Genomic DNA, 26787 nt, shown 5'->3' on the forward strand with positions numbered 1-26787 from the left:
AGGGGGCAGCTCGCCCCTGATAATGTCAGTAAGAAGGAAAGAGGGGGCACATGGAGGTTACCATGGCTCTGCAAGACTCCAGCAGGGCCAGCTCTATCCCCTCTGTGACCTTAGCTCCTACTATAAATGGGGGTGGGGGAGAGGAGCATGCCATGCCACACTGACCCCTTGGCCTGGATGCCTGTGAGGAAACATGCTTTCCAGCACCTCCTACAAGAGAATGGGTCCATCACATCACCAAGAGCCCGTTCTGGGATGCTTTAATACCTCCAACTTCCTTCCCTGAGGGGGAAAGTCACAACCTTCCATCCATCCTGCCCCTCCCCCCTATAAACCCCCCCCCCCCCCCAATGTCTCTAGTAAGGCTGGGCCAGGGAATGCTCCACAATAACCCCTACAGCTCATCGCTCCCAGCTCCCAACTCAAGGACCATAACCCAAATGTCCTCCCCCCCCAAAAGCCCCCCACTGCAACCCTCAGCACAACACCCCAACCAAGGAGAGGCGCTGCCTCACCTGCCCCTCCAGATACATCCCCCACAGCCCCACATTTCCCCTCCAATGGTAATCCCATAAGACAGCCCCCCCCCCCCCCCCATGAACATTCAGCGGTGAAGGGGATGGTCTACCTGCCCCCCCATCCCAGCCAGAGGGGACGCCCCCCATTATGCAGCCCCCATACCAACACCCAAGGGAGCTGGGTCACCCCACCTATCCTCCAACACTATTTGACCACCCAAGGGGGAGCAGATGCCCTACCTGCCCCCCCCCCATACCCCTTCCAGCCGCATACGCCTCCCCACCCACGTGGAAAATGCCCCAATCCCCCCCAGGAGATGTGAGGAGAACCCCCCCCCCATGAGACTGAGGGAAAGAGCCCCCCCATATTCGCCCCCCCCATGAGACGTGAGGGAAAGAGCCCCCCCATATTCGCCACCCCCCCGGAGACGTGAGGGAAAGAGCCCCCCCAGGAGATGTGAGGAGAAACCCCCCCCATGAGACCGAGGGAAAGAGCCCCCCCATATTCGCCCCCCCAATGAGACTGAGGGAAAGAGCCCCCCCATATTCGCCCCCCCCCCCCGCCGGAGACGTGAGGGAAAGAGCCTCCATGCTCCACCCGCCCCCAGTAGGGGTCAAGGGGGCCCCCACTCGCCCCCCCCCTCCCCCCGGGCGGGAAGCGGCGACTGCCCCCGCGTCACTCACCGGCTGCGGGTCCCTCCCCGCCGCTCCCTCCTCCCCGCCGCGCGGGCCGGGGCTGCAGGGCGAGGCCCGGGCTCCCGGGCGGTTCCGCGCCACGGGGAGCGGGGGGGAGGGTCCGGCCGGGCGGAGCGGGGCGGAGGCGGCTCGGCGCTCTCGGGCTCTAACCGGACACACCCGCCCCGGCTCCGCTCCGCGATAACAATGGGGCTGCCGGCGCAGCGCCTCCCCTTATATAGCCCGGAGCACGTGACCTTCTCCCCCGCCCGGGCAGCCTGGGAAATGGAGTCCTGAGGGCCCGGCCCGCGCAATGGCCGCTGGGAAGTGGAGTCCGGAAGGAAGAGCTTGCTAGGAAGTGTAGGCCAATGCTTAGCCCCCAAGCAAGGGGGATAAGCCTGGAAGACAGAAGGCTTCCCAGCTGCAAGGGAAAATCAGGTTTCCCAGCTGCCTTGGGAAGAACACACTATTGCACCTGCTAGTTAAAAACCAAGCCGGCTGGCGAGGAGCTTGGAGGAAGAGATGCCTTTTGTTAAAAAGAGCCACCGCTGCTTTTTGCCTTCTGCTAGTAGAGCCTTTAGAGGAACAGGGTCAGGCTTTTCTCCAGCTGCTCCACAGCGAGGAGCTTGGCGTTGTTTTGTTTGTTTTTAAAAAAGCAAAAGTGAGAAGCATAAGCTTTTCTAAAAGTAAACGGTCACATTCATAACACACACAGAGCTGCAGTTTTAACATCACATAGTGTGAAAGTTTGCAACACAGAGCAGGGCCTAGGGAGGAATAAGGTGAAGCTTTTGCTATTCCACACATTTAAAGTATCAAGAGTGCAGGCAACAAGGGAGGAATTTGGGCAAAAACTAACTCACCAAATATACACTACCTCTGCTGCCCCTCCCCACCCCATCCCACTACCTGCTTTGTGTCCTTGAGTACTCATCTTCTGCACCACACAGCTCTTTGTTTGCCTGCAGAAAGAGCTTGCACGGACAGCTGATAGGAATAAGGCTGGTGTGGTCTCCAGCATTGCAAAATGAATTCCCTTTATTGCAAAGGTTTTTAGCTTCGCTTTAATATTATTACTCACCCTTCAATTACAAAGAGTACAAATGTTGAGTAATGTAATATCCTGGATCACCACTGGATGGAGTATGTGCAATAAAGATGCATTTAGCAGAAAGGTCCTTGGAGCCTCTGTGCATTTTCAGTCATTGAGGTCTCCAGGCTGGAAACGATTCTCTCATTCTCCCATGTACAGCAATCGCCAAGCCTTACAGATCATTAAACATAATCTTTACAGTTTAAACCCCAAGGCAATCATGAACTAGTTACAAAAAGAAACAAGAATTGAGAAGCAACAGCTGGATTAGCCAGATCTAAGGAAGAGAAAGTTTGAAATTTCAAACAGTAACTCCACAAAACTTTTAAGCGTAAATTTCCTAGTGATGATGGAATCAGCCCACCCATTGAAGAGTTCTAACAAGACCAGCAAAATCAACTTAGAAAGATAGATAAGAGGACCCGCAGTTAACAAATCCCCAGATCAGCACTTACATTAAGATAAGCCACCACCATATGTTATCAACAGAACTTCAGGTTGAATTGTTAGTAAGGGTAGTAATGGGATAAGTGCAATGTCTGCAGTGAAGAAGCCCAACTGCTGAGCTCTGGGTGTAAACAGCTCCAGATGGAAGAAATAAGGTGGCCAGAAGTGGAATTACAGAGGAGTCTAGACAAGAGATTAGAAAGGCCAGAACCAGCAGGAACAGGCAAAACCACCTTATTTTAGAAATAGTGAGCAGCTGCAGCCTGATGTAGGGGGTCAAAGGGCAACTGAGTCAAAAAGCAGTTGGAAAATCTAAGCCCCAGACTAGTTAAAAATCAAGCAAGAAGCAGTTTATGGAGTACAGAAAGCTTTCTAGCAGATTCCAATTCTCACGTTAAATTCAGTTTCTTTTCAATCCACAGCTTTCTATGGGGCAAGTTTCAATTACTGGCCATTCACTTAACATCTACTGTATTCTGTCCCCAGGGATCCTGTTTCCAGCTCTGCTTGTTAAGTACACTACTAATGCTTGCTCTTAAAAGGGCAGGCAGAAAGACAACATGCAGCACTGTTTTCCATCCAGTAGGAATCGGTCTGAAAGGTGCTGTATGAAAACTTTTCACAATATAAATGTGAAGTGCAATTAGACAGGACCCAGGAGGCAAACAAGAGCCCAGTTTCAATTAAGGCATTTTCTACACAGCCTGCCACCAGCTTTTCCCACATATTCAATAACTTTGTCACTTACCTCGACCAGCTGATGATGGGAATGGAACCACCAAACAACTGTTGTTCTAAAAATCCAAATTTGGGTATCAATTCAAAGGGAGAGTCTTCGTCTCCATTACATTAGATAATAAGGAAGTCAAGTGATCTCTTTAGTGAAGCTGTTTAGGCAAAGCAGCAGTTGATCAAAAGGATTTCTATTTCCCCTTTATTTTATCTTTTATTTCCAGTACTGGCCATTAAGTTTCAGGGGGAGGAGAGGCGAACCTCTGGCTGTTCTGCCCTCTAACCCTTCTCTGAGGGACTGTTTAACGAGCAGTTGTAGATCAACAACACAGACGCACAAGTAAGTTTATGTTTCCAAACAACGGATTCATTAAGAATCTGTACGCACCCAGAAACATGGATACAAAAAATTCAACAAGTCTGTCACTATTGTACATTTTCTATTACGCCTCTTGCATACTGAGAACCCGGCCCCCCAGATTAAAATACAGGTATCTTCCCAATCTATTGCTGATGTAGTAAAACAGATACAAAAGGCCAGCTGCCAAAAGAATAGCACCTCTGTATGCAGAGTTCATAGTCCTGTCAATTCACCAGTAGCGCACACGGTTCTTCAGCAGGGAAAGCAGGTGAAATCGCTCCAGCTTTTTCTAAGGCTTTTCTTGGCATCTTTAGCCCCATCAATTTAAGCGGCCGAGGCCTCCACGTTTATTAGGCGAAGATCCACGAAAGAACATAGAGCCACAGCAATTTCAGAGTGTTTATATCTCAGTTCAAGATTCAAATGTGACAACTGTTATGACACAAGCCATCAAAAAGCCAGGTAGAGGGACAAGGCAGGTTGCTGCCCACAAATCAGGCTGTGATACAAAGGGGCTTTCAGAGTCTTTTTAAGCAAATCTCAGGAAAAAACAACTGCTTTGGCATTGAAGCAAATTCAGCCCTGGGTGACAAAACTGGATAGAAGAGGCTGTCCTGAAGTCCTCTATTTATCCCCAGAACAGGTACAAAGCAGCACAGCACATTCCCACATTGTCCAGCAAAACATTACTCACCATCAACCCAGAGGGGCTATTTCTAGATCTGGCTCACTCAGTTCTTCGCCAACAATGATGCCAATGATATAGCATTGACAGGCATTTGCTAGGGAACTGGGGGGCAAGGATTTCCATCGCCTTTCACGCAGGGGCTACCAAGCTGCCATCAAATGGCCAACAACTCTTGCACCATCACGGAGTTGTTTCATCATTTCAAATCCAGTCTAGAGGTGAAAGGCTCTCAGACGCATCACTAAATAGCATCTACAGAAGCCATCATCTTTGGGGGGGGCGGGGGGGAAGAGATTGGAATAGATACATAATGGTTGCCATCTTCAGGGCTTTCGAATGAATTGGAGGCAGAGGGGAGTTCATACAGGTCCTCTTAGGGTTAGAAGAGGAGCATTCAGTATCTTACCAGCTGTTTAGAACTATGGAGATATGATTGTCAGACTGTCACATACACAGCCTTACTCCCCGCCCCAGCTAGGCCTTTCCTGGTCCAACTCAGAACCTGGCATTTCCTGCCTTGTGTTGGTTACTGTCACAACCTAATCATTTGAACACAGCTGCTTTGTATTATGTTTCTTGTAAAAGTATTTCATGTATGTTTATAAAAACCATCTGTTTACCCAAGAACCTCACGTTCTGGGCAAATATAAATCCAGGCCTCGTTTTATTATAAGATGCTTTTTATTTAGGACATCTTCTTTCAGGCTATAATAGCTGCTCTCGCAAAGAGGGGACGTGCTCAGGCATCTGGTTTAGAAAGCCGATTTTTTTTTTTTTTTTTACACCCCCCAAGAGACCCAACAGCTGCAGTCCTGGAAATCTGTATGGAGGCCCTTTTGTCGCCATGGCGTTTTCAGTAGCTTTAAGCACGGCCTGCAGGCTCTTGCTATGTAAATCTCTCTCCGTGCTGGTCCCATACCGTTCCAGCTCCAAAAGTGAGTTTCAGGCCAATGAGACATAAAAGTCAACATGCCAATAAAATGCCACCCATGTTTACACCGAAGGTACAGCCGAAGCTTTTCACTTCCCCTCCACCCCAAAGAATTTTAGTTCTTTAAAAAAAAAAAAAAGAAATCATACAGGAAACAGACCATATCATCAGTTAGCTAGTTCATCAAATTTCATTTTTTGTCAAAGTCACGTGAGTTTTGAGAGTAAAACCACATTTGTCCATATAGACGGTGACCTTATAAATCCATGAGACTGGAGTTAGTTCCTGACAGTCTTGACACTGACCTGGAGGACAGAACTACGATCAATCAATCTCTCTCTCTCTCTCTCTCTCACACACACACACACACACACACACACACACAGGAACTAAACCAACAAGGATTGGGAGAATGAGAATAACACCTTTACAATGCAGCTGTCCGACAACATCAAGGAGAAGCTTAAAAAATAATGCTTTCCCCCAGTTCCATCAGTGCAGTTGGAAGGTGTCTTTTGGGGGGGTGGCGTGCTTGAGAGGTTGCCGTGTATGCCAGAGAGGTTGCTGGGTTGAGTTATTAGAACAGATGTTCACTTGCAAGTCTCCAGCACAACACAGGAGCCAACACCTCGCAAAGTGTAACACACTTATCATTAAACCCATACGCAGCTCCCAAGACACAAAGGCAAGTTTCTATCAATAGCGAAGGACAACACAGCCTGGCAAGTTTAGCCTCACATCTGCAACTACTTCCATTTTAAACTCCAGAGGTTAAGCAGTGCGCTAGCATCATCAGCAGGCTGCATGCCGGAAGAGCTACCGGGGGGGTGGGGGGGGGGTCACCTGCCAGAAGGTACAGCGCAGTAACAACAAAGATCGGGATCTTTACAGAAGCCTCCCATGAATTTCTGATCTCTGCTTGCATCCTTGTGCAATAGGCGATGGGTCTTTGTGTGAGACGAGAAGTGGCTACGGGCTCTCTCCTAGTCCAGTTCCCTCTTATTTTAAGATGATGTGGTAGCTATCGTTGGTTTCAGCTGCAAAGAAAGCAGAGCAGCGTCAGACATCCCCAACCGCAAGGAAAGCGGCTGAAATTTAACGTGCCTCTTTCTATACAAGAGTTCTCAAGACTGCCAAACAAGTGGTTGGGGGAGAAGGAAGACGAAGAGGAGAGGGGAGCACACACTGTTTTATAAAGGCACATTGAATGAATGCAGTTACCTTTCATTGTGTCCAGAACAAAACACGATTCGTCTTGGAAGTTCTGTATCATCTGAAAGAAGCCATGAGATCAGTTGAACCCATTAGTGAGTGTTTAAGTTTTGGACCGAGGCTCAATTTCATATATGAATCAGTCAATCAATGGTGGAGTTAGCCATGGCCCACTGAAAGAGCTGGAAGCTATTCAGCCACACTACAGTGCTTTGGGATGTATAAAATGCACCACCTGGAATAATTATTCCTCCCTCCCACCCAATCAAACAAAAGAACAGATTTTTAGGACTCCTGCCTCAGATATTGAAGCCCCTTCCCAAATCCTCAAATGTGAGAGAGCGAGCGAGAGCGCACAGTTCAGAGGGTGGCTGGCCCCTTAAGAAAAGATAGGCCCCCATCTTAACTTGCCTCCCTAGCTGTGGAAAAAGCCTACGGCAGAAGCCTAAGAAACTGCAGCCAGCACTCCCACTCGAGCGCCCTTCCCGCCCCAGCAGTGCCTCATTGTGTCCCACGTCCCTCTGTCCACACCTGGAGAGGCGAGACAAGCTGGTCGCAGATGGACTGAGGCTCATCTCCCCATTAGGGGCCGGACACCCTGTGACAGTCTGGTTATAATTAAGTGTTAGTGGCAATATTGTTACATCCCGTAAGGGCAGCGTTTGCTCAGGACGTTTGCATTTATTTTTAGATTCAAGGCAGAGGCTGTTTCCTGTGGCACATCCCTGAAGTCAAGTCCCAGTAGCCAGCATAGAGGCTATTACTAAAAGCTTTGTTCGCCTTTCTAGAGGCCTCTCTGCAACCTTTATGGCAGGAGTCGCAGCACCTACCCCACCAGTTTGTGCCAGTACTAGATGAGTGGGCTGAGCAGGCGGCAAGCCCCTCTGGGAGGCTGGACATCTCACTTCCCTTCTTCTCAAGCGGACTTGCAGCTGGACACACACATGCTGCAGCTAACTGCCTCTACTAGCAGTTCAGTTGCACTGGGAAGTGAGGGTTATATGGATCCCACAGGAGTTAGAGACACCTAGGCGATCATCCAGGACTTTGCCCATAGACAGAATGGCCAGGTATTAGGTGAATTAGTGGGCCTGATTCTCATTTACACCACGGCTCCTTCCCAGCTCTCTAGCAATATAAAGGTGCCCAACTTTAAGGCTCCTTTACATTGCGTGAGTGGTACAAAAGGGGTCTTATTTACACTAAGACTTGGGCCCCCTGCACACAAAGCAATCTGGGAAACCCACTCTAAATGAGTAATTCCAACTTTCCCTTTAAAACAGACAACATTGGGTGGCTCAGATCTTAAGTGCCATGGCCTAAGCACAGAACTGGGAGCCCGGATTCCCTCCAGGATCTTATTTGGGCCCTGATGCCAATTCTGTGGCCTTGGGCACAGTTTTGGCAACTGTAAAATGGGGATAATACCTGCCTCATGGGGCTGGGTGGTTCATGATTAATGTTTTGAAGCTGAGGAACGCAACAAGTAGTACAGGTGAGAGCATAAACGCAATTGTAAAATCGAGCCCCTTGGGCTCCGCAGACAGGTACGTAGGGCCCCTAAGCCGTTTACCTAGAAAGGGCCAATATTCAAACCACCCCTGTCCATTTGGAATCCTTAGCACGTTTCCCCACGTCAGAGATCACAGAACCAGACCAGGTTTGCAACAGACTTAAAGTAGTTGAGCCACCATGACTTGAAGATCCCTCCAGGCTAAGTGCCAAGAGGCACTTACCTCATCGCTGATCAGCACGTGTATTCCTGTAGGGCCTTGTTTGTAGATATGGCTGATCTGTCGGGAGGAGATACTGAAGAGCTGGGCTATTTTTTCTGTCAGTTCCACTGCAGTCAGCTCTTCCAGATAGATAGCATGATATACTGCAACAGGGACAAGAGCAATTACAGTTAGCTTCCAAATCATCTGTTGTGACGGAGTCTGAGCTTCCTGAATACTGTAAATATTACGGTAGTGCTTAAGCAGCCCAGTCATGGAACAGGGCCCCACTGTGCTAGGTGCTGTACAAACAGAACGGAATGACACTTCTTACCCCAAAGAGCTTCCAATCTCAGTACTACTGGCCAAACGTGACTCCACACCATTCCCAGCTATTTCCAGTCAGCCAAAAGAAATCAAAGTGCAACTGACGAGCCCCCTTGGAATACCAATGCCATCGCCTAGGAGGGGACTAGGGGAAGCATACAGGTTATGGAGTCATAACAAGAAGGGAGGACAGAGTCCACTGGCTTTGCAGTTTCCTCCCAGAACGCAGAAAGTGGACGTACTGGCATCAAGCTGCTCCAGAAAGTAGGTCAGTCAGTGCGTCTAGGCCACACTGGATTCCCACACGAGCTATAATTTATCAGCCCAGCACAGGCACCGTGCCAACAATGAGATGCCGCAGCCACACTTTTGGTGGGGGAGGAAAAAGCCAGCAGACTGGAACGATGGCAGGTCAGCACAGAGCCCTCCTTCCAACCCCACTCAACCTTCCCCCAAGTGCTGGCTGTGTGAGCCCTACTGCCTTCAGGCTGATGCTGGGTTATCTTCCATGGAAACCTTCCACCTTCTGGCAGCAAAAGAAAAGCAAGAATGATGAAGGCTAGCATAAGCAAGGGCAGCTGAAAATGGAGGCAAGCTTGCATAAGATTCCTGTATGCCTCTATGTGAGATTATGTGCATTATGGTAACGGTTGGAGGCACCAGCTGAGCCTGAAGTCCCATTTTACTAGGCACTGTACACATACTGAGAGAGTATCAAGCCCTAAAAAGCTTAAAATAGACAAACAGAGCATCAGCAGGGAAGGGACTTGCCCAAAGGGGAAGAACCAGGATTAGAACTCAGATCATCGGAGTCCCTGTCCCATTCTCTATCCACTGGACCATGTTGCTTCTCCTCTGAGATAACTGGTACCCTACTTACTGCTTTTGTAGAGACCCCACAGCACTGAGCCATGAACGCAGCCTGTTAAGGGAGGAAGCACATCACCGCTTCTGGAAACTTACCAAAGAAAGTACTGTTTGCCAGCTCCCCATCCTCATGTTTCTGCTGGTCCCTCAGCTGCTGAGGCTCCTGGCACACGTAGATGGTCAGCCTGGGCCGTACCATCCTGCGGGAGGGAGGGTGGGACAGGTGAATACCACTGAGTTTACCCATGAGCATGTTTCCAGTTTCCCTGATGCTCAGGTCCCATGCTTCACTTTTCAGGCTCCTTGATGCAGAAGACCAGACACACAGGCCTGTCTTCAGGCAGAAATAAGAGGGAGATCACAGCAAGTTTTGTTTCATGGAGACAACACACACAAAAGGAGGCGGGGGGAGGAATCAGGCAGCATTCAGACTCACGGGGGTGACGACTGGCTGCTAAGTGTCCCATTCAGCCCTCCTAAGTGGGATTAATAGCAACCGGGAGTAGATGGGCTGGGGTTTAAACCAGGGGGACACTAGGCTGCGGCAAGAGCAGCGGAGAACACTGGCATAAGAAACAGATGAAGCTTGTCACAGCATTTTCTGAATTGAGTGACCTATGAGATGACTAATGTCTGGTCCCCCACCCCCATGCAAAGCTGCGACAACGTTTTAGTGCTATCTCACCAGTCATCGGAATTGGTACATTAATTCCCTGGAATGCTCACACTACCACCGACTCTTGCCGTCCCTTATCAGAAAGCCACGCTCTCCCAAAACACACACCGATATTAATACACTCCTGGTGGCTCTATGCTTATCTGCCTGATTGCAATTCCTGCAACAGTTTCTCCACTAGCTGATCCTCCATCTCAGGCACAGGGTGATTGGAACCGCAAGCTAATACCAGAGGCTTCACATGGAGATGCAAGGAAAGCTCCCTAATGGAGGAACTTGCCCACAAGAGAAGTTTCTTTTTACCCCTGTAACCTGAGGCCAGATTTTGCGACTGTCCAGCACTAATGATCCGGTCCAAATTTTCTAGAGAGCTCAGCTCTTATTCAGGCACCTCAACAAAGGTCTGGAATCTCAGAATTGCTCAGCGCCCAATATGCAGAGCTCTTGAAAATCTGGACCCTTACTGGTTGGCCTTATGCCCTAAAAATATGACAAAGTATTTCTTAGGGCTGGTCTACACTACCACTTGAGCCAACGTAACTTACGTCGCTCAGGGCAGTGAAAATGACATCCCCCGAGCCTTTACATCGACCTAAGCGCTGTCCACACCAGCACTATGTCGGCGGGAGATGCTGTCCCGCTGACGTAGCTTCCGCCTTTTACGGAGATACAGTAATCATGCCACTAGGAGAATGCTCTCCTGTCGGCCTACCGCATCTTCACCAGATGTGCTACAGAGGCACAGCTTCGTCAGTGCAGCTGCACCAATGTAGCGCAGTAGTGTAGACGTGCCCTTAGAAGCATCTAATCCTCTTCTGAACCCTGCTACGCTCTTGCCCTCGATGGTATTTTGTGGCAGAGAGTTCCAGGAGTTAATTTTCCAAAATGTATAACTATTTTCCATTAGCTATTATGCATTGGTTGCTTTGCAATGTCACCGAATGCCCTCAAGTTTTTATGTTATAAGGAGTGATAAACAGAAGCATCCAGTTTAGCTTCTCTACTCCATAGGTTTTACTCACCTTGCGTCCCCTTGCTGTCCTCTCTTAACAAAACCCAACCTTTCCTCACCTGGAAGTGACCCGTCTAATCATTTTCACTGCCTGTCTTTGGACCCCTTCTATTTTTGTTCTATTCACGGCAGACTGCTCAATGATACCCCAAAACTGATGCAAAGAACTCATCGAGTTCCTCTGGAACACTGTCATCATTCCTAATCCTTTCCTCCCCACTCATCCAGATGACCTACCAATTTTCTTGCAGGTTTCCTCTTTCTGCCACAAGCAATTCACAAGTGCCTAAATCTGAATTCTGGACCTTCTAGCTCCCAAGCATCAGCAGTAACTTAACTTTGGCTTTCAAGCTGTATTGTCTTTGCTTTTTCTGAACTGGATGATCATCACTCTAAGGCCAGATCCTGAAGGAGGATTTTGCTTTTAACTGTGCTAGGCTTTTCAACAAATCCATGGAATCCCTGGCTTTTTCCTGCAAGTTTTTGGAATAAGGTCAGCCCTGACATTTCTAACCTGCCACAACGTTTTCCTGTCATGCCACAGAAGTCCTCCTTTGTCTTGGGTTTACGGAGGCACTAGGCATCATGACAGCAATGCACTGATGAGCCAGAGGCCCAGTCTACACTTAAGTTTTGCTGGATTAGTACATCAGTCAGGGGTGCGATGAGGTGGGATTTGTGACCATCATAGCTATGCTGGCAAGAGCCCTAATACAGATGTAGTTATATGGGTAAAAGAGTCCGTTTGCTGGGAGAAACTGAGTCTCCACTAAGACTACAGCTATACTGGCAACCTTTTCTAGGGTCGATAAGGCCCAGAACTACAGGAGTGATAGAGAAGCAGACATCCCATGGCCATTGCTCTGTGGGGTATAAAAATCAACACTCATTCTCAGCTTTTACAAGTATACGCACCGTCCCTTTAACGCATTGAAGAGCCTGATGCCATCTGCAGGGCCACAGATCTGGATAACATCTTCCCTGGTTAGCTTCAGTAAGTCTGCACCTGGAATTTAAAACAAGGAGCCAACAGATCACCATGGGGGGGAAAAAAAAAAAAAGGAGTAGGAATGGTTCATTTAAAGAAGATGGAGGTAAATTTCATACAACGCATCACAGCGGAGTTTGCACAGACTATAATACTGCCAGCAATTGATACCTCCTCAGGAGGGAATGCAGCAGGAGCCTATTGAGGCGAGGAGTGAGCAGAGATGGGCTTTCATCACCAACCTGAGAAATTCGTGAAGAGCCGGGAGAACGTGGAAAAGCGGTTTCGATGCAGCCATTGCTGGGCTTCCTGAGGCGTTGTCGTTGGCAGAAGGTTCTGTGGCACGGGAACAAAATGGTTACTTTCCTTAGACTAGGTAACACACAAGCCACTTGCATTAAAAGTATAGCACAGGTCAGCTAGATTACTACTGTAATATGGTAACACCTAGGACCCCAAGGCATGGATCAGGGCCCTCTACAAACATAGAATGAAGATGGTCCTTATCCCAAAGAGCTTACAATTTCAGTATAACACTAGAGACAGCAGGTGAAATACACAGACAGACTTGGGGGGGGAGGGGGGCAGGTAAGAGGGCAGAAGCACCACAATGAGATAATGCTGGTCAGCAAAACAGAGCAGAAGTCACAGCATGCCAGCTGATTACCACTGTCATAGTTTTTGTATGGCTTCAGAGAGTTTTCACTCTAGAGCCTCTCTCGCCAAGTAGGAGCCATTGAGGAAGAAGTTATGGGCTTAATGTAGAAGTTACTTAGTGAGCTTCTTTGGCCTGTGTTTGAGGTCAGACTAGTCAATAACAGCCCCTTCTGGCTTTAAAATGGTCTATGAAATTTATTCTCAAGGGAAGTCTGGACAGCCCAGAGACAGATGACTTGTCTACATGGGGAATTATTCTGGAATAACTATTCCTGATTAACATCTGGATGCTCTTATTCCGGAATCAGAGCGTTTTATTCCAAGTTATCTGAAAGTGGATTAAATTAATCTGGAGTAAGAGTGTCCACAGATGGAGCTAACCAGGAATAGTTAAACCACTTTAAAGTTAAACCCTACCTTATTCCGGATTAACTTTCTTGTGTAGACAAGCCCAGAGACCCCATACTGCAGCATACCAGCAAGCTCCTGAACATAGACACCTAGAAACCCACAAACTTCCAACAGTAAATTTAGAAAATAGGATTAACACCATCCTTACCACAAGCATAAGATTTGAGGTGGGACTTACATCTGTGATTGGAGGAGGTGGCTCGGGTTGGTGATTTGGAGAGCCATTTCTAGATTTTGAGAAAGAACAAAAAAAAACAAAACCAAAAACGTGGTTGGAATCTGCTCTTCCCCACCTCCCAGTCTGATGCCTTTAAAATACACTGACAAAAGGCGTCACGTATTCTATTGCGAATCACGATTCACAATGACTGGCACCCAGTGCATTTTAGAAAGTGGGCTCAGAAACCTGTAGGCATGGCTGGTTGCAAGTAGCAACGTGACCACGTCAATATCATTGCCAGGGAAATGAAATATCCCGCAGAACACCGAACGGCACTATGTGAGCAAATGGACATGCCAGGGGAAGGCTGATGGCTGAATGCAGACAGAACAGCTACACAAATGCACATTCAGTTCTCATTTCAGGGGCAAAGTTGGCTGTACATGTTAGGGATCAAAATGAGCAACAGTCTAGATCTCCAGGAGCTGCCATTTGCGCTTTTTAAATAGGATGCTCTAGCTGCTGGTTCTCAAATGCTAGGAAATCATTTAGGATAAGGTCAACAGACAATTCAAATGTTTCCATCCCTCAGGGAAGTCAGAAGAGGATGACAGCCAGCCAAGCAGTTCTCACTGCCCACACTTACCCCTCACCAATGGAAAAGCTGCTGTGGGAGCTGTTAAAGCCAGGAGACGGTGCATTGTTGACATAAGTGATCTCTGGCCACGGAGAACACTAGAAATGAAAAGCCAACTGTGAGATCCCCAGGAAAGTCACAGTATTGTTTTTAACTTTTACAAAGCTGTTTTCTCTAGATTTAGCTTTAAGCTGGCTTCTATGAACTAGGGCAAAATTGTTATCTGCTCTGTTTAATGCAGACTATAGCAGTTGTCTGCAAAAGCAGCTTTACTCTGAAGAGCTAGTTTACTGCTGCATTACAATTTATAGGGGTAGTACAGACCCTGTGAAACACTGGACAGTCTTCAAATTACAATATTCAAAACAGTGAGCTCTTGGATTGGAGTCAGATCTCCTGGGCATTTTATATGTTTGCTTAATATTCTCCCACTGTGCCAGCTGCAGAGCGTGCACACACACCAAGCAGCCTGTTACTGAATTTAGAAATTGAGGAATACCCCAGAATTTACTCTAACCAGATCAAATACTCAAACTGTTCTACTGAAGCACTTCCCAAGGGATATAGAATCAGTTTAGCATGGGGGTCCAAAGAATGAGAGAGCTGCCTCTTATTGATAGGGTTAGCTATTTATCACACCCACCATCTGGGCTCAAGAGCCGAACAATTTAATGACCCTTCAAGAGATGGAATGATATGGTCACCCCCAACCAAGCTGATTTGCTAAGACACAGATTTCAGCAGCCAAATGCACCTCCAAGATGTTTTACCTCTGTGAGTATTGTGGTCTCATAGGAAGGCTGGTATTTCTCCTTCTCATGAGGAGTTCGTTTTTCCATTTTCTCTCGGTCCGTCTTCTGTTTTCGATCTGCTCCTTTGGGCTGGAAGTCCAACATTTTTATTAGATCACAAATGCCTGGCATCTTGGAAGGGAGTTAGCCAAATGCAGGAAGGAGAGTTAGATTCACACTGGCTGCACAAAGAGACAGATGGAAACTGGAACAGAATAGAAAAGCTGACAGAGCGCTTGGGAACCTTTCAAGTTACTGAGCTGGGGGACAGATTCCAAACTGCTGCCTTAGGGGAAGGTAGCCCGGCTGGTATGGGCAGAGAATTAGAGAATAATGCTCTCTCTGTGACAGATCTTCGTATTACTAGATGTTTTCCCTACTAACCCGATCTGTCCTCCCCCAGGAAAAGATTTCAAAAGGTCTTAACTAGAAAGTGAAAAATCTTTCAGAAAGGAATTAGGCACAGACCAGGATGCTATGCCACGCCAATGAGCTCTAACAGGGCAAAGACATGGGGGGGGTGTGGCGGCAGATTTGTTCTGGGTTAAGTCTGCTGCAGCGTAAGGGAAAGAGCCCTGGATGGTGAATCAGACCACCTAGATTCTATTCCAAGCTCTGCCACTGGCCCGCTGGGCGACATTGGGCAAGTCACTTCACCATCCTATACCTCAGTTTCCCCATCTGTAAAATGGAATAATGGAACTGAACTGCTTTGTAAAGTGCTCTAAGACCTGATGAAAAACACCAAAGAGTTAGGGATTACGACTTAGGGCTTCAAGGAGACTATTCCTTTAGGAGAGTAGTAAGATTCCCCATTCCCCTTCTACCTCCCCTGTGGAGAGATTTAAAGCTAGATTTGCAATTACTGTAGGGAATAATTCTGTGTTGGCTCCTTGGCATAGACTAGCTGACAATGATCAGGGAAGGGAGATGGAGAATTGTTTCAGAGTAGCAGCCGTGTTAGTCTGTATCCGCAAAAAGAAAAGGAGGACTTGTGCCACCTTAGAGACTAACAGATTTACTTGAGCATAAGCTTTCGTGAGCTACAGCTCACTTCATCAGATGCATGCAGTGAATTGGGTTCTGCATGCTAACACCCAGAGTACTTTTTCCAACACTTCGGTATTTCATACGGGTGCTGGTATAAGCTCAGTATCAGCAGTGAACTGAAAGGATCACCAAGTTCTTTTGGCTACAAAGCTCTTCCCTGCAACATTTCACAGACTATTTCAGTTCATCTCTTTTTCCATGCTTGCTTTTAAGCCTTCAAATAACTTGTTTTATCGCACCTCCTGCACTTTGTGAAAGTCCTTGCTAGATTTTCATCTATGTAATCTGGTTAGCGGCGCACACACCCTTTCACAGCTCAGTGTAAGTTGTTAGACAACATAACTCAAGCTGTCTGTAAATGAAGGCTGGAATTCCGGTTCAGGATTCTGAAGAAACTGCTTTGCATTCAGAGGTTCTTTAACGTGCTTCCCAGGACTATGGCCCTCAGGCCATTTCTGCATTAATGAAATTTGTTCTGGCCCAACTACACCAATATAGTTGCATTGATGCAAACCCCTAATGTAGACGTGCCGCAACAGTGCAAAGCGAGGCCTATACAAGAGTAAGCTGCACAGGTGTAAACCCTGCTACATGTCTACACAAAGGGCAGGTCTACACTTAAAAGCACTTAAGTGAAGATGCTCTTATGCCAGCCGGAGAGCTTCTCCCGTTGGCAGAGTTAATCCACCTCCCTGAGAGGCTCTCTAGACAGGGGGTTATGTTGGTATAAATATGTTGCTACCCCTGAGCAACGTAGTTAAACTGATAAGTCTGTAGTGTAGACCTGGCCGGACGGTTTGCAATGATGTAGTTACAATGGTACCAGATTCCTTAATGCAGACATATGGAGCGCCATGCTTTCCCCCAGACTCCTCAAAACTGAGGATCTGAAATGCAAAGCTGGAGTTTCTTTCCTGCCCAAGTGTTAAGCCTGCAGAGCAGATTCCCCTCCCTGGCTTAGAAACAGCGACTAGAGCAACAAGGCCCTTTAAAGAGGACATTAGCTGGTTCAAAACAGAACCTGCGTCCCTGCTCTGCCCAATATTTCAGTTTGGGTCTGTGTCAAGTGTCTCTGCAAAGGTTTGGGAAGACGACCCAAACTCCACACGGGGAAAGACCTGATAAAAGCCCTCACAAGCCACTTTCAAAAACACAGCCACACTGGACTTCTACTCCCACAGTCGATATTACGCCTGCGGGTAAGAAGGTCCTGAGAATCTCCTGCAGCGAAAGGATCGCACACAGATTTACCCCAGGCACTGATGTTATCTGCAGCCCAAACAGTGCTTGTGCTACAGGTTCAGTGGCTGTATCTAGTGACAGGTTTCAGATTAACCTGATTCCATGTAGTCAGGAATCCCTGCCAAGCTCTCAGCCACTCGGAGTTCAAAAGAGTTTCCTGTGATCTCTGTCACCCATCAGCTCTTGAGAGGGAAGGGTTATTTACACTTCAAAATGGGAGCAGCTACTTCCACCAGGAACCCAAACAGAGCATATAAAGATTGCCTGTAGGATAAACAGCTAGAAGTCCTGTTGCAAGGTAACAGCTTTTCACACAGTCAGTAAGAGTGGGAGCAACAAGTGCACGAAGATCATGAATCATTCTGACGCTAGATGGAGATGCCCCCAGACCTACCTACCAGCCAACCCTTCTGAAAGGGTTTATGCCTCTGTCCTTACATGTACCAGCTTGAAGCCTGGTAAGCAGGACTTTACTTCTGAATAGCTGAGTGGTTCTTCCTCTGTTTTCAAAGGGAATTTGAACTTCTGCACAGCTTCTGTTTCTAACACCAGGAAACATGGCAACAGATGCAAAAAATACCAGAGTGGCAAATCCTGCTCTTGAGAGTGAGCTGGCCAAGAGGCCATCATATCACAGCTCAGGATGCTAGAGGTTACATTTACCTTATATATTTGTACTAAAGTAGCACCCAGAAGACCCAACCGAGATCAGGGTCCCATTGTGCTGGGCATTGTACCAAAGCATAGGCCATGTCTATACGTACAGTGTACGGTGTGGTAAAGACGCTCTGTGCTGATGGGAGAGAGCTCTCCTGTCGGCATTTAAAAAACCCACCTTCGTGCATGGCAAAAGCGATAAGCTTACGAGCTTCTCCTGCTGACACAGCGTTGTGCACACAAACGCTTAGGTTGCTGTAACCTAGGTTGCTCAGGAGGTTGGAATATTCACACCCCGAGCGACATACGTTTTGCTGACACAGGCTGTAGTGTACGCGTAGCCTAGGAAACAGTCCCTGCCCTAAAGCGCTCACAATCTAAACAGGCAAGACAGATCAGAGGTAGGGGGAGAAACAAGCACAGAGAGGTGAAGTGACTCGCCCAAAGGCACTCAGCAAGTCAGTGGCAGGGTTGGGCCCAGAACCTCTGTTCTCTTGTCTTAGTGCAGCACCCAGGCCACTAGACCAAGCCATTCTGACAGCTCTCTGCGCTGGGCTCCCCTTTGGAGCTGGAGAGGAGCCAGGGAAGTTGTCCAGGGTTTTGCATTATTATGCGGGAGCAAAAATTGTCTAAGACAGTATCACTTGTCCCAAACATCCTGGGGGTGCCATCGGCCATCTATTCCAGATCCAAGCAGTTCTGCTGGCAAGCAGCCTTTCCTCTAGGGCTATCCCTAGGCTTTGATCTTTTACCTACTCCTCTTACCACCCCCCCCCCCAAAAGCTAAGGACAGATCAGATCGTCACACCCCAGGCTTATGTTGACATTAAACCTGTGATCCGATCCTTACCTCATATTACATTCACACATTTCACTCGTGCCTGCACTAACCCAGGGGCTAGAGAGGGACTAGATTTATAACAAATTTTTTTAGCACCTATCCCACAATAACTAGAAGCTAAAACAGAGAAAACTACCCAAGGCCAAGATATGGAGCCCTAGGAGAGCACAGGCAAAGTCCACTTGGGTGACATTACGTTACTCCCAGCCTATAAGTTTTTCTGCCTATATACCGGTATTTATAGGGAGCCAGTCACGACAGGCAAGGAGATACTTCTGTGGCGTACAAAGGCAAGGCCCTGTCCCTGCAGTTCATTGAGGCAGCCGAGTCAGCTGGGGTCTGCTCCCTGATTGTTTCACCTGGGGGACGTGTGTGTCTGGTTCTAGCTCTTTAGCAGGATGTGCCCACAGCGCACATGGTACCTTGAAGACTTTAATCTGGCAGCTGGCAGAATGCAAGTGCTCAGTGTACTCCCCATTCTCGTTCTCTTTAAAGGTGTCGATCTGGACTCGGAAGGGCACTCCCTTTTCGCCGCCATGTTTCCTCATGGTGAACTCCGTGCTGATACAGTGCACCTGAGGAGAGTCACCCAGGAGGGGCACCATTAGTAGAGAGCCAACACTGCGGAACGAGAACATGCCTGGTAAACATTCAAGGCAAAATGTTCCCCCTAAAGTCTCACACTCAGCTGGACAGATCCCAGTGAGATGCGTGCAGTGCAGGGCTGCGATGGAAATGCTTCGCATTGCATGAACATTAAGGCATTAAAGAGACACCAGCAGAAGTGTGTGTGTTTAATTCACTTTCTGCCTACAAGATTTCCAACCTACTATTGTTACAAATGATGCTCCAAGATCACTAACACTGAAAGCAGATTGCAAACCCCACCCACACTTTTTCCAGTTTATTCCTTCTAGGCCCAAAGGACCAGATTTTCAAATATATTTAGGCACCCACTGGGATTTTCAAAGTGGCTAAGCAAGTTAGGCACTCAAGTCCTATTGATTTCAATAGGAAATTAGCAACTAACTAGCTTACATGCTTTCAAAAAAATCCCACTTGGTGCCTAAATACCCTTGACAATTTGGCCCAAATGCACAGGTAATTTCACTGTTTTATATCTAGTCAGAGGCACTTCCTATTTCATACTGTAACAAGACAATGCCACCTTCATGCATTGCTCTAGGGGGAGCTCTTGTGCAGATCCTTCCCCAGCTCCTGTAAAACCCAGCTGGCTGCTGTTTCTGAGTATTGACCCAGGAAAGAGCCCCTTTTCCTAGGACAACTTCTCCCCTTCCCTGGGTTGCTGCAAAGGAGCAGCAGGAACTGGGTGTTCCCCGCAACTCCTGTCTTACCTGGATGAACACTGAAGTCCTCTTTGAAGGATCCCAGAGAAACTCCACTGTATTTAGTTGTGTTGGATTTGCCCTGGGGTCAATTATACCCACAGACATCGGGATATCTGTGGAAGCACAACACACACTTGGAGGGCAAGCACAAGGCAGAAAGAGTCCCTGACCCTCTGGATGTATTAGCACCAGTACAGTGACAGAGGCAACGTCTCCATTTCACTTGCCCTGCAGGAACCAGATCGGAGTGAATTTCTTGAGCAAGTTCAGTGTGCAAGAAATCAAGGGATCGAGGAGTTTGGCTAGAGCTCCACATAGTTCAGGCAGACGCTGTGCAAGCTTCCCCACTCCCAGCCTTGATAATGCACCTCAATCCTAGCCTGCCACGCAGCAGTGGCAAGGGAGACAGAGCAATATGGCGGCCACAGCTAGGTGAAGACGTGTATTACGGTGGTGTGAAGGCTCCTGTTGCGCTGGGGACATGGAACAAGGGATACTGAATGTTTTTAAACCCTTTAATACCTACAATGATGAGTTAGTCAGTTTTTTTCTGAAGGGCTAAGGGCGAGGGAGGTCATATTCAAAACAGAACTGCCAGCTAAAGTCATGAGTCACTACTAAATGCAATAATTTACCCTCTATTTTAGGAGCGGCAAAGCATTATTATTCCCTCTTCTTGCCTATAAAAATAATCTTGCGTTACTTAGAGCACAGAAGAGGTTTGGATCAGTGGGAATTGCATCAGTTAAGACAAACTACGTGCAAATCTGTTCTTCATGCCCTATCCGGGCTGCTGCAGACACTCACCTATATCCAATATCCGGTCCCCAGGCCTGTTCCACCTCCAGCCCTCAAGCTGCTGATGCTCCGTGTACTGCAGCCGCCGGTCATGAAACACCACTCGAAATATACTCTAGAGGGAACAGAGAATCACCGTGTGTCCCATCCCACAACCGTCACTAAGCAGCTCAGGCGGTAGGGTTCCCCAGCTCAGTGAAAGAGCAGGGAGGGAGAATACGGGAGACCTAGAGCCATACACAGAAGCTGAAGGGGCAAAAGAAGGAGTTAAACTAGGCCCTGTGAGGTGAGTGACAAGCCACCAAGTCAGCATTTCCTCTCATCCCAGCTCTTCCCTATCAGGGTGCTTGTGGGGAATGGTTCAAAGATCCGTCCAAAGATGGAATGAGGTGAAGCATTAGCTGTGGGGGAAAGGGGGTCCTTTTGCAAAATGCAAAGTTCTCCCTCACCTCTATACCCCTCAGGAGACGTGTGTAACCACCACATTCTCTTTTCTTGGCACTGGACTGTCGTACCTTAGTCTGGACCTGAGATCCTCAAGTGTTAACAGCAGATTCTCTGCCAAGGAGGTGGAGGAGTCTAGCTGGCTCAATTTTCCGTAGGGCCTTTGGTTCTGGTGGAGCCTTGGGGAGAGCAGCTAAGCCCACATCTGCTGGGGAGCACCTTGTGCAGGTTGGTGGCATTGAGTGCCTGAAAGCACCTATCAATCCCTATGCCCAGAGGACCTTTCCGTGCAGACTGCCTGGTGTTTTGCTGCGTTGGCAGGGTGCCCTGTGTGAGGATGTCTGTATAAAAAGGACACTCATTCTCGTTCACTTACCTTTACCAGTTTCCCATTTATCTCAGGCAGCTCCCCGATTTTCCTGTTATCTAGCATCCGGATCTCATACGACTGACCTAGGGAAGAGGCCTAACAACTGTTAGCCGCACATGGGTTTTGCTCTTTGGCATTTAATTTGCCATCTAATACAAGAGTGACAGAAGTGGCAAGAAGTGTAAGTGACATGTTGATCAGGGACTGGATGAACACTGTCCAAGGGAGAGGGCCCTGTTGGGATGTTAGCTCCTGTCCTTCCTTGTGAACCAAGATGTAGCTTTCTAGGAATTGCCCACACTAAAAGCTCATCTACTTGCAAACTACGAATATGAGAAGAAACCCATTATGTTGACTTAATTGGGTTACCAGCAGCTATCCTGATCTTTCCAAAATCCCACCTATGGAGGTGATTGGAATTTATAGACTCGAACTGTAAGGTCAGAAGGGACCATCATGATCATCTAGTCTGATCTCCTGCGCATTACAGGCCACAAAACCTCACCCACTCCTCCAAGAGAATACACATGCTGAAGAATTTCCTATCCCCAATAATATGCTTGCTCTAACTTACTTCCTCTTATAGCCAGTCACAAGAACATGTGCTGGCAGCCAGGTGAGCAAAGTCCTAGTAAGGAGAAAGGGGTATGCTTCTGATGCATCAGGTAGGATCAGGAGATGCATCTGTAGCACAGTCTGCTTTAGGTTATGAAGATTGTCTATAATGCCTGTAAGATATAGTGTATTTGTTGCTATAGACACTAACCAGTCCTATGCTAGCCCTGGTCTAAGAACCACAAAGGTTAGCAGTAGATTTTCTGCCAATCAGGCTGGGGGGGTTAGATGGCTCAGTTTTCTTTAGGACTTTTGGTTGTGGTGGAACCTGGGGAAACCAGCTAATCCCACACCTGCTGGGGTAGAGAGAAATGAGGTGAAAAGGCCGGGAGCCTCGAAGCAGCTTGGGTTTTAGTACAAAGATGGTTCACATGTGAAGGGTGAAAGTTTTTAAGAGTATGTTATGAAAGTCAGACCCTTAATAAATAAATATATGTGAGCCAATGAGCCGATTTCCACCTGCCCCCCCAGAATAGCCTCACCTTGATTGAGATAGGTGAGTGTTTCGTCATGGAGTTTCACTGCAGGGGATGTGGCTGCACACAGAACGTATTGAAAAGGCAGGATCTTGTTTTCGTTGTCGGGAGGCAAACTTGATTCTTCCTGTTTGAATATGGGCAGGGCTAGAACATCACTGCAACAGAGATTTGTCAGTCAGGTTGGTTTTGGCTCCAACTGCACAGAGATGTCAATTTCACACCTCACGCCTCCCTCCATCTAACGCCCATCTTCAGGCTGTACAAAAAGGGCATGAAGCAAACTATCCTGAACAGCCCCAAAGACTGATTCTTGCAAGTTTTTTTTATTATTATTATCCTCCCTGCCCTTCTAAATACGATCAGTTCCCTGCTTCAATCATCATCAGCATGTGGCTTAAATGCAGAGACATCCCCTTTAACAGCAGGCCTATTTTACTACCTTTATACCCCATGGCACACAACCAACATTGCAGCGCACATTCTCCAAGATGGGAGGATGGGTAAGTGAACAGAGACATTAATGTCATACTGCAAAAAATGGCCAGTCACCCTCTTGACCCTCAGGAGCCATAGGTAACCACCTCCACAGCTGTAACATCCACCCGTGCAGCTACCCACAACCCAAACTGGGTCTCCAATTGCACCAGCTTCCAGTGACTGGTTTGTTTTATAAGCCGTGGCGCAAGAGCTCATACCACCAAACTAATTTGGTAACACTGAGCTTTCATGAGCTTCAAGGGAGCAATCACTGGTAATGCCTCAGCATGCTGCTCCTGGAAAGGTCACTTTGTGCTGATCCCTGTTTAAAACAAGAACTATGTACAGATATATACGTGTATCTCAGGTTGGGCTGATTTAAATCCGATTCCAATCACGGATTCAAAAATCAGCAACCAGGAAACCTTGATTTCAACCCATTTTAATCTTGTTTTGCATTTGTACTTTTTAATAACTTTCCTAAAGACAAACTGATTCTCATTGGTTGGTAACCACTACACTGTATTGATTTGCAACTAAATAAAGCCTTCAAACTATATTTGGTAGTTTTTGCTAACCAGGAGAACACCACAAACTATACATATTTATTAAGCACCTGTGTAGCTTAACATACCTTTAATTTAAATTTTGAAGTTTTTATATTTTTATAGCATTAGAAAATAAGAAATGCACCATTCACAGTTTACCAACTGATTAGTGTCTAACTTCATTTAGATGGAAATTATATTTTTTTGGGAGCATTTTTAATTGAATTCTAAACTTGTGTTTATTAATTAAATAAGACTACTTTAAATGTGTTAGATAGGCAAGAAAAAGTTTTATCAAAATATGTTTTGCATTTAAAACAAACTGATTTATTAAACAGAATAAGTATCTGTAGTTAGTGAACTGAATTGTTTCCGATCACCATGTCTTTTAAGATCTTAAAACTAGTAGATCTCATCCTTTCACACCTTGTTTCTAGTCATAGATTGGAAGAGGAAAACAAGCTTCCCTGTTTTTTCAACTCCCAGTTGGTTTCTCAACCAAGAACAAACTAGTTATTGAACTGAACTAGCTGAATAATCCAAAGGGGAGAAAATACTCTCTCTGCACCTGCAGAAAACGCCACTGCTGCCTACAGCTAGTTTAGCACTCAAACTACCACCAGTTCAGTGAAACTTCAGCACCAAACACACACTGCTTGAATATCATTTGAATAATTAATAGTTTACAGTAAATTTAAAGCTTGAATACAGATTGCCAATTTCAATTTTAAACAGGTTTTCTTTTAAAAAAGAAAAGTGTATTTAAATTTAATTTTTAAAAAAAAATAACTGATTTTTATCCATTCTGATTTTTTATTTTAAAACGTATAGCGTGCATGCAAAAGGCACGTCCTATAGCAAACCATTAACCTTCACGGAAGTGAGGTATGTCATAGCTCCAGCATCAACTTTGCTCCTTCCATTAGCTCAAAAAGTTAGATAAATTCTTGCTTCTGTATTCAGTCTGTGCATACAGACAGCTGTCTCCATCGGACAGGCTGAGGACTGAACTCACTTGTCACGCACCATCACATTTTTCAAGGAAGAATGTGCAGACAGGTCGTAAAGGAGTCGTGCTTGGTCACAAACCACTCCCCAACACTGACATCTGCTGCAGGCAGCATTTTTTCAAAAGCTAGACAGTTTGCTAGGTTACCTTGGGGGTGGGAGGGATGGGAAGGGCAGGGATGATTCACCTTGCCTTTCCCTCAGGGCCTAGCGTCTTTGAACCACTTCTCATCCCTCTCTGCCCCGTCACTGGGAGAGCTGAGTCAAGTCAATCCCTTTCAAATTCAGAGCCATCACTGCTATGTTCAAACAACGAACAGCCAACAAGAGCTATGATAACATGAATACAACCCCTAGAACGTGCTCCTTGGAGCAGGGACCACGCCTGAGTTTGTGGATCACCTAGCACAAGGCCCCAGTCTGGATCTACCGGGAGCACTCAACAATATAAATGCTGCACAGCAAATCACCAACCCATCTTCGCCAACTAGCCAGCCATGTGAGCGAATGGTACCATCATGCTTGTGGGAGCTCTGGGCATTTGTAGAGTCCTGCGCGGAGACAAAATTTGTACCCGCATCCGATCCACAAACATGGTCCACGGATATAAAGAAGATCTCTGCAGATTTGCAGGGCTCTAGGCATTTGAACTCCTACATCCAGGCAAGCAAGCATGTCCAGGAGTCACTAGAAGAGAAGATCCTCCCACCGAGCTGCCATGGAGATGGAGCAGCTTTTATGGAATCGAGGATGGCAACCCAACCAGACATTCCTTCGTAATAGAAATAACGGGCAGATTTTTCACAGTGACGATAATCAATCTTTGGAACAAATTACCAAGGGTTGTGGTGGATTCTCCATCACAAGAAATTTCAAAAACCAAGAACTGATGTTTTTTCAAAAAGATAGCTGTGCTTGAACCAAAGCGTATTGAACCTGAAGCAGGAATTAATTTACAGAGAAATCCTATGGCCTTTGTTACACAGGTGGTCAGACTAAACCAACACAATGGTTCCTTTTGACCTTAAAAACAAAACTGCAGCACCTTCCATTAGCTAGTGACATTTCTCAGCACCCTTAACTCCAATTAGTAGAAATTACCAGTAAATCATTATTAGATCATCGATTTCTACACCTCATTTGTCATTGGCCGTTTACAAATCTGGTTTGCCTCAGATGCCACTGCGAGGGGCTGGGTCATTGAAGGGTCTAAAGCAACATGCGCTAGTGACCTTTTCCAACAGTACCACAACATATCATCCAGGTACATCACTGACCTGTCAGATTTACAATAAGCCAGGGATTCCCCCCGCCCCCCCCCCCCCCCAAAAAAAACAAACCAACAACAATAATTTCAAGTAGGACCCCACAAGGGATACCAAGGTAAGTATCCCAAGTCCCAATGACTTTAAACAGGCCAACTCCCTATGGCAGTGGTTTTCAAACTGCGGGTCACAATCCAGTACTGGGTCGTGGAATGGAAGGCACTGGGTCATGGCGGCTCTGGTCAGCACCGCCGACCGGGTCGTTAAAAGTCCTGCCAGTGGCACTGCCTGGCTAAGGCAGGCTAGTCCCTACCTGTTCTGACACCACACTGCGCCCTGGGAGTGGGCAGCAGCAGCTCCTGATGTGTATGGGGGGGGAAAAAAAAAAAAAAAAAAAAAAACACACGGGGCTCTGCGTGTTGCCCCCACCTCGAGCACCGGCTCCGCACTCCGGTTCCCAGCCAACAGGAGATGGGGGGGGAGGGGTCGCAGTGCCTGCAGGTGAGAGCAGCATGGCTAGGCTTGTGCACCTCCCCCAGGAGCTGGACCTGCTGCTAGCTGCTTCCAGGTAAGCCCGTGCCCCAATCCCCTGCCCCAGTCCTGACCACCCCCTAAAGCCGGAGCCCCCCCCGCCCCCCAAATCCCTCATCCCCAGCCCCATCCCAGAGCCTGCACCCACAACCCAGAGCCCTGACCCCCTCCTGCACCAGCCCAGAGCCCCAGCCAACACCCTGAACCCCTCATTC

General features: G+C 47.3%; 2 protein-coding genes across 6 annotated transcripts in view; both read right to left on the bottom strand.

Annotated features, from left to right (window-relative positions):
• The window catches only part of CSRNP2 (cysteine and serine rich nuclear protein 2), a 28233-nt gene extending 26828 nt beyond the window's left edge, over positions 1 to 1405 (bottom strand). For 2 of the 3 annotated variants that reach the window (XM_037884068.2, XM_043532736.1), the window contains exon 1: positions 1203 to 1405. The gene's annotated coding sequence lies outside the window, so the exon portion shown is untranslated. The remainder of the gene's footprint in view (positions 1 to 1202) is intronic. The other variant, XM_037884071.2, reaches the window with a different exon arrangement.
• A 2405-nt stretch (positions 1406 to 3810) lies between these two features.
• Positions 3811 to 26787, bottom strand: part of TFCP2 (transcription factor CP2) — a 38757-nt gene continuing 15780 nt past the window's right edge. The window contains exons 2-15 of one of the 3 annotated variants that reach the window (XM_007067017.4): positions 22747 to 22898; positions 21656 to 21732; positions 20845 to 20950; positions 20044 to 20150; positions 19111 to 19263; positions 14878 to 14988; positions 14117 to 14205; positions 13459 to 13537; positions 12485 to 12578; positions 12170 to 12260; positions 9663 to 9766; positions 8394 to 8536; positions 6667 to 6718; positions 3811 to 6482 (exon numbers count right to left, since the gene is read on the bottom strand). In XM_007067017.4, the coding sequence (XP_007067079.2) occupies positions 6445 to 6482; positions 6667 to 6718; positions 8394 to 8536; positions 9663 to 9766; positions 12170 to 12260; positions 12485 to 12578; positions 13459 to 13537; positions 14117 to 14205; positions 14878 to 14988; positions 19111 to 19263; positions 20044 to 20150; positions 20845 to 20950; positions 21656 to 21732; positions 22747 to 22898 (1396 nt within the window). In that variant the 3' untranslated portion in view covers positions 3811 to 6444. Of the gene's footprint in view, positions 6483 to 6666; positions 6719 to 8393; positions 8537 to 9662; positions 9767 to 12169; positions 12261 to 12484; positions 12579 to 13458; positions 13538 to 14116; positions 14206 to 14877; positions 14989 to 19110; positions 19264 to 20043; positions 20151 to 20844; positions 20951 to 21655; positions 21746 to 22746; positions 22899 to 26787 lie in introns of all 3 variants that reach the window. The other 2 variants (XM_027829261.3, XM_037884072.2) reach the window with 2 other exon arrangements.

The sequence above is a fragment of the Chelonia mydas genome, chromosome 20 (genome assembly GCF_015237465.2).
Source record: "Chelonia mydas isolate rCheMyd1 chromosome 20, rCheMyd1.pri.v2, whole genome shotgun sequence".
Lineage (NCBI taxonomy): Eukaryota > Metazoa > Chordata > Testudines > Cheloniidae > Chelonia > Chelonia mydas.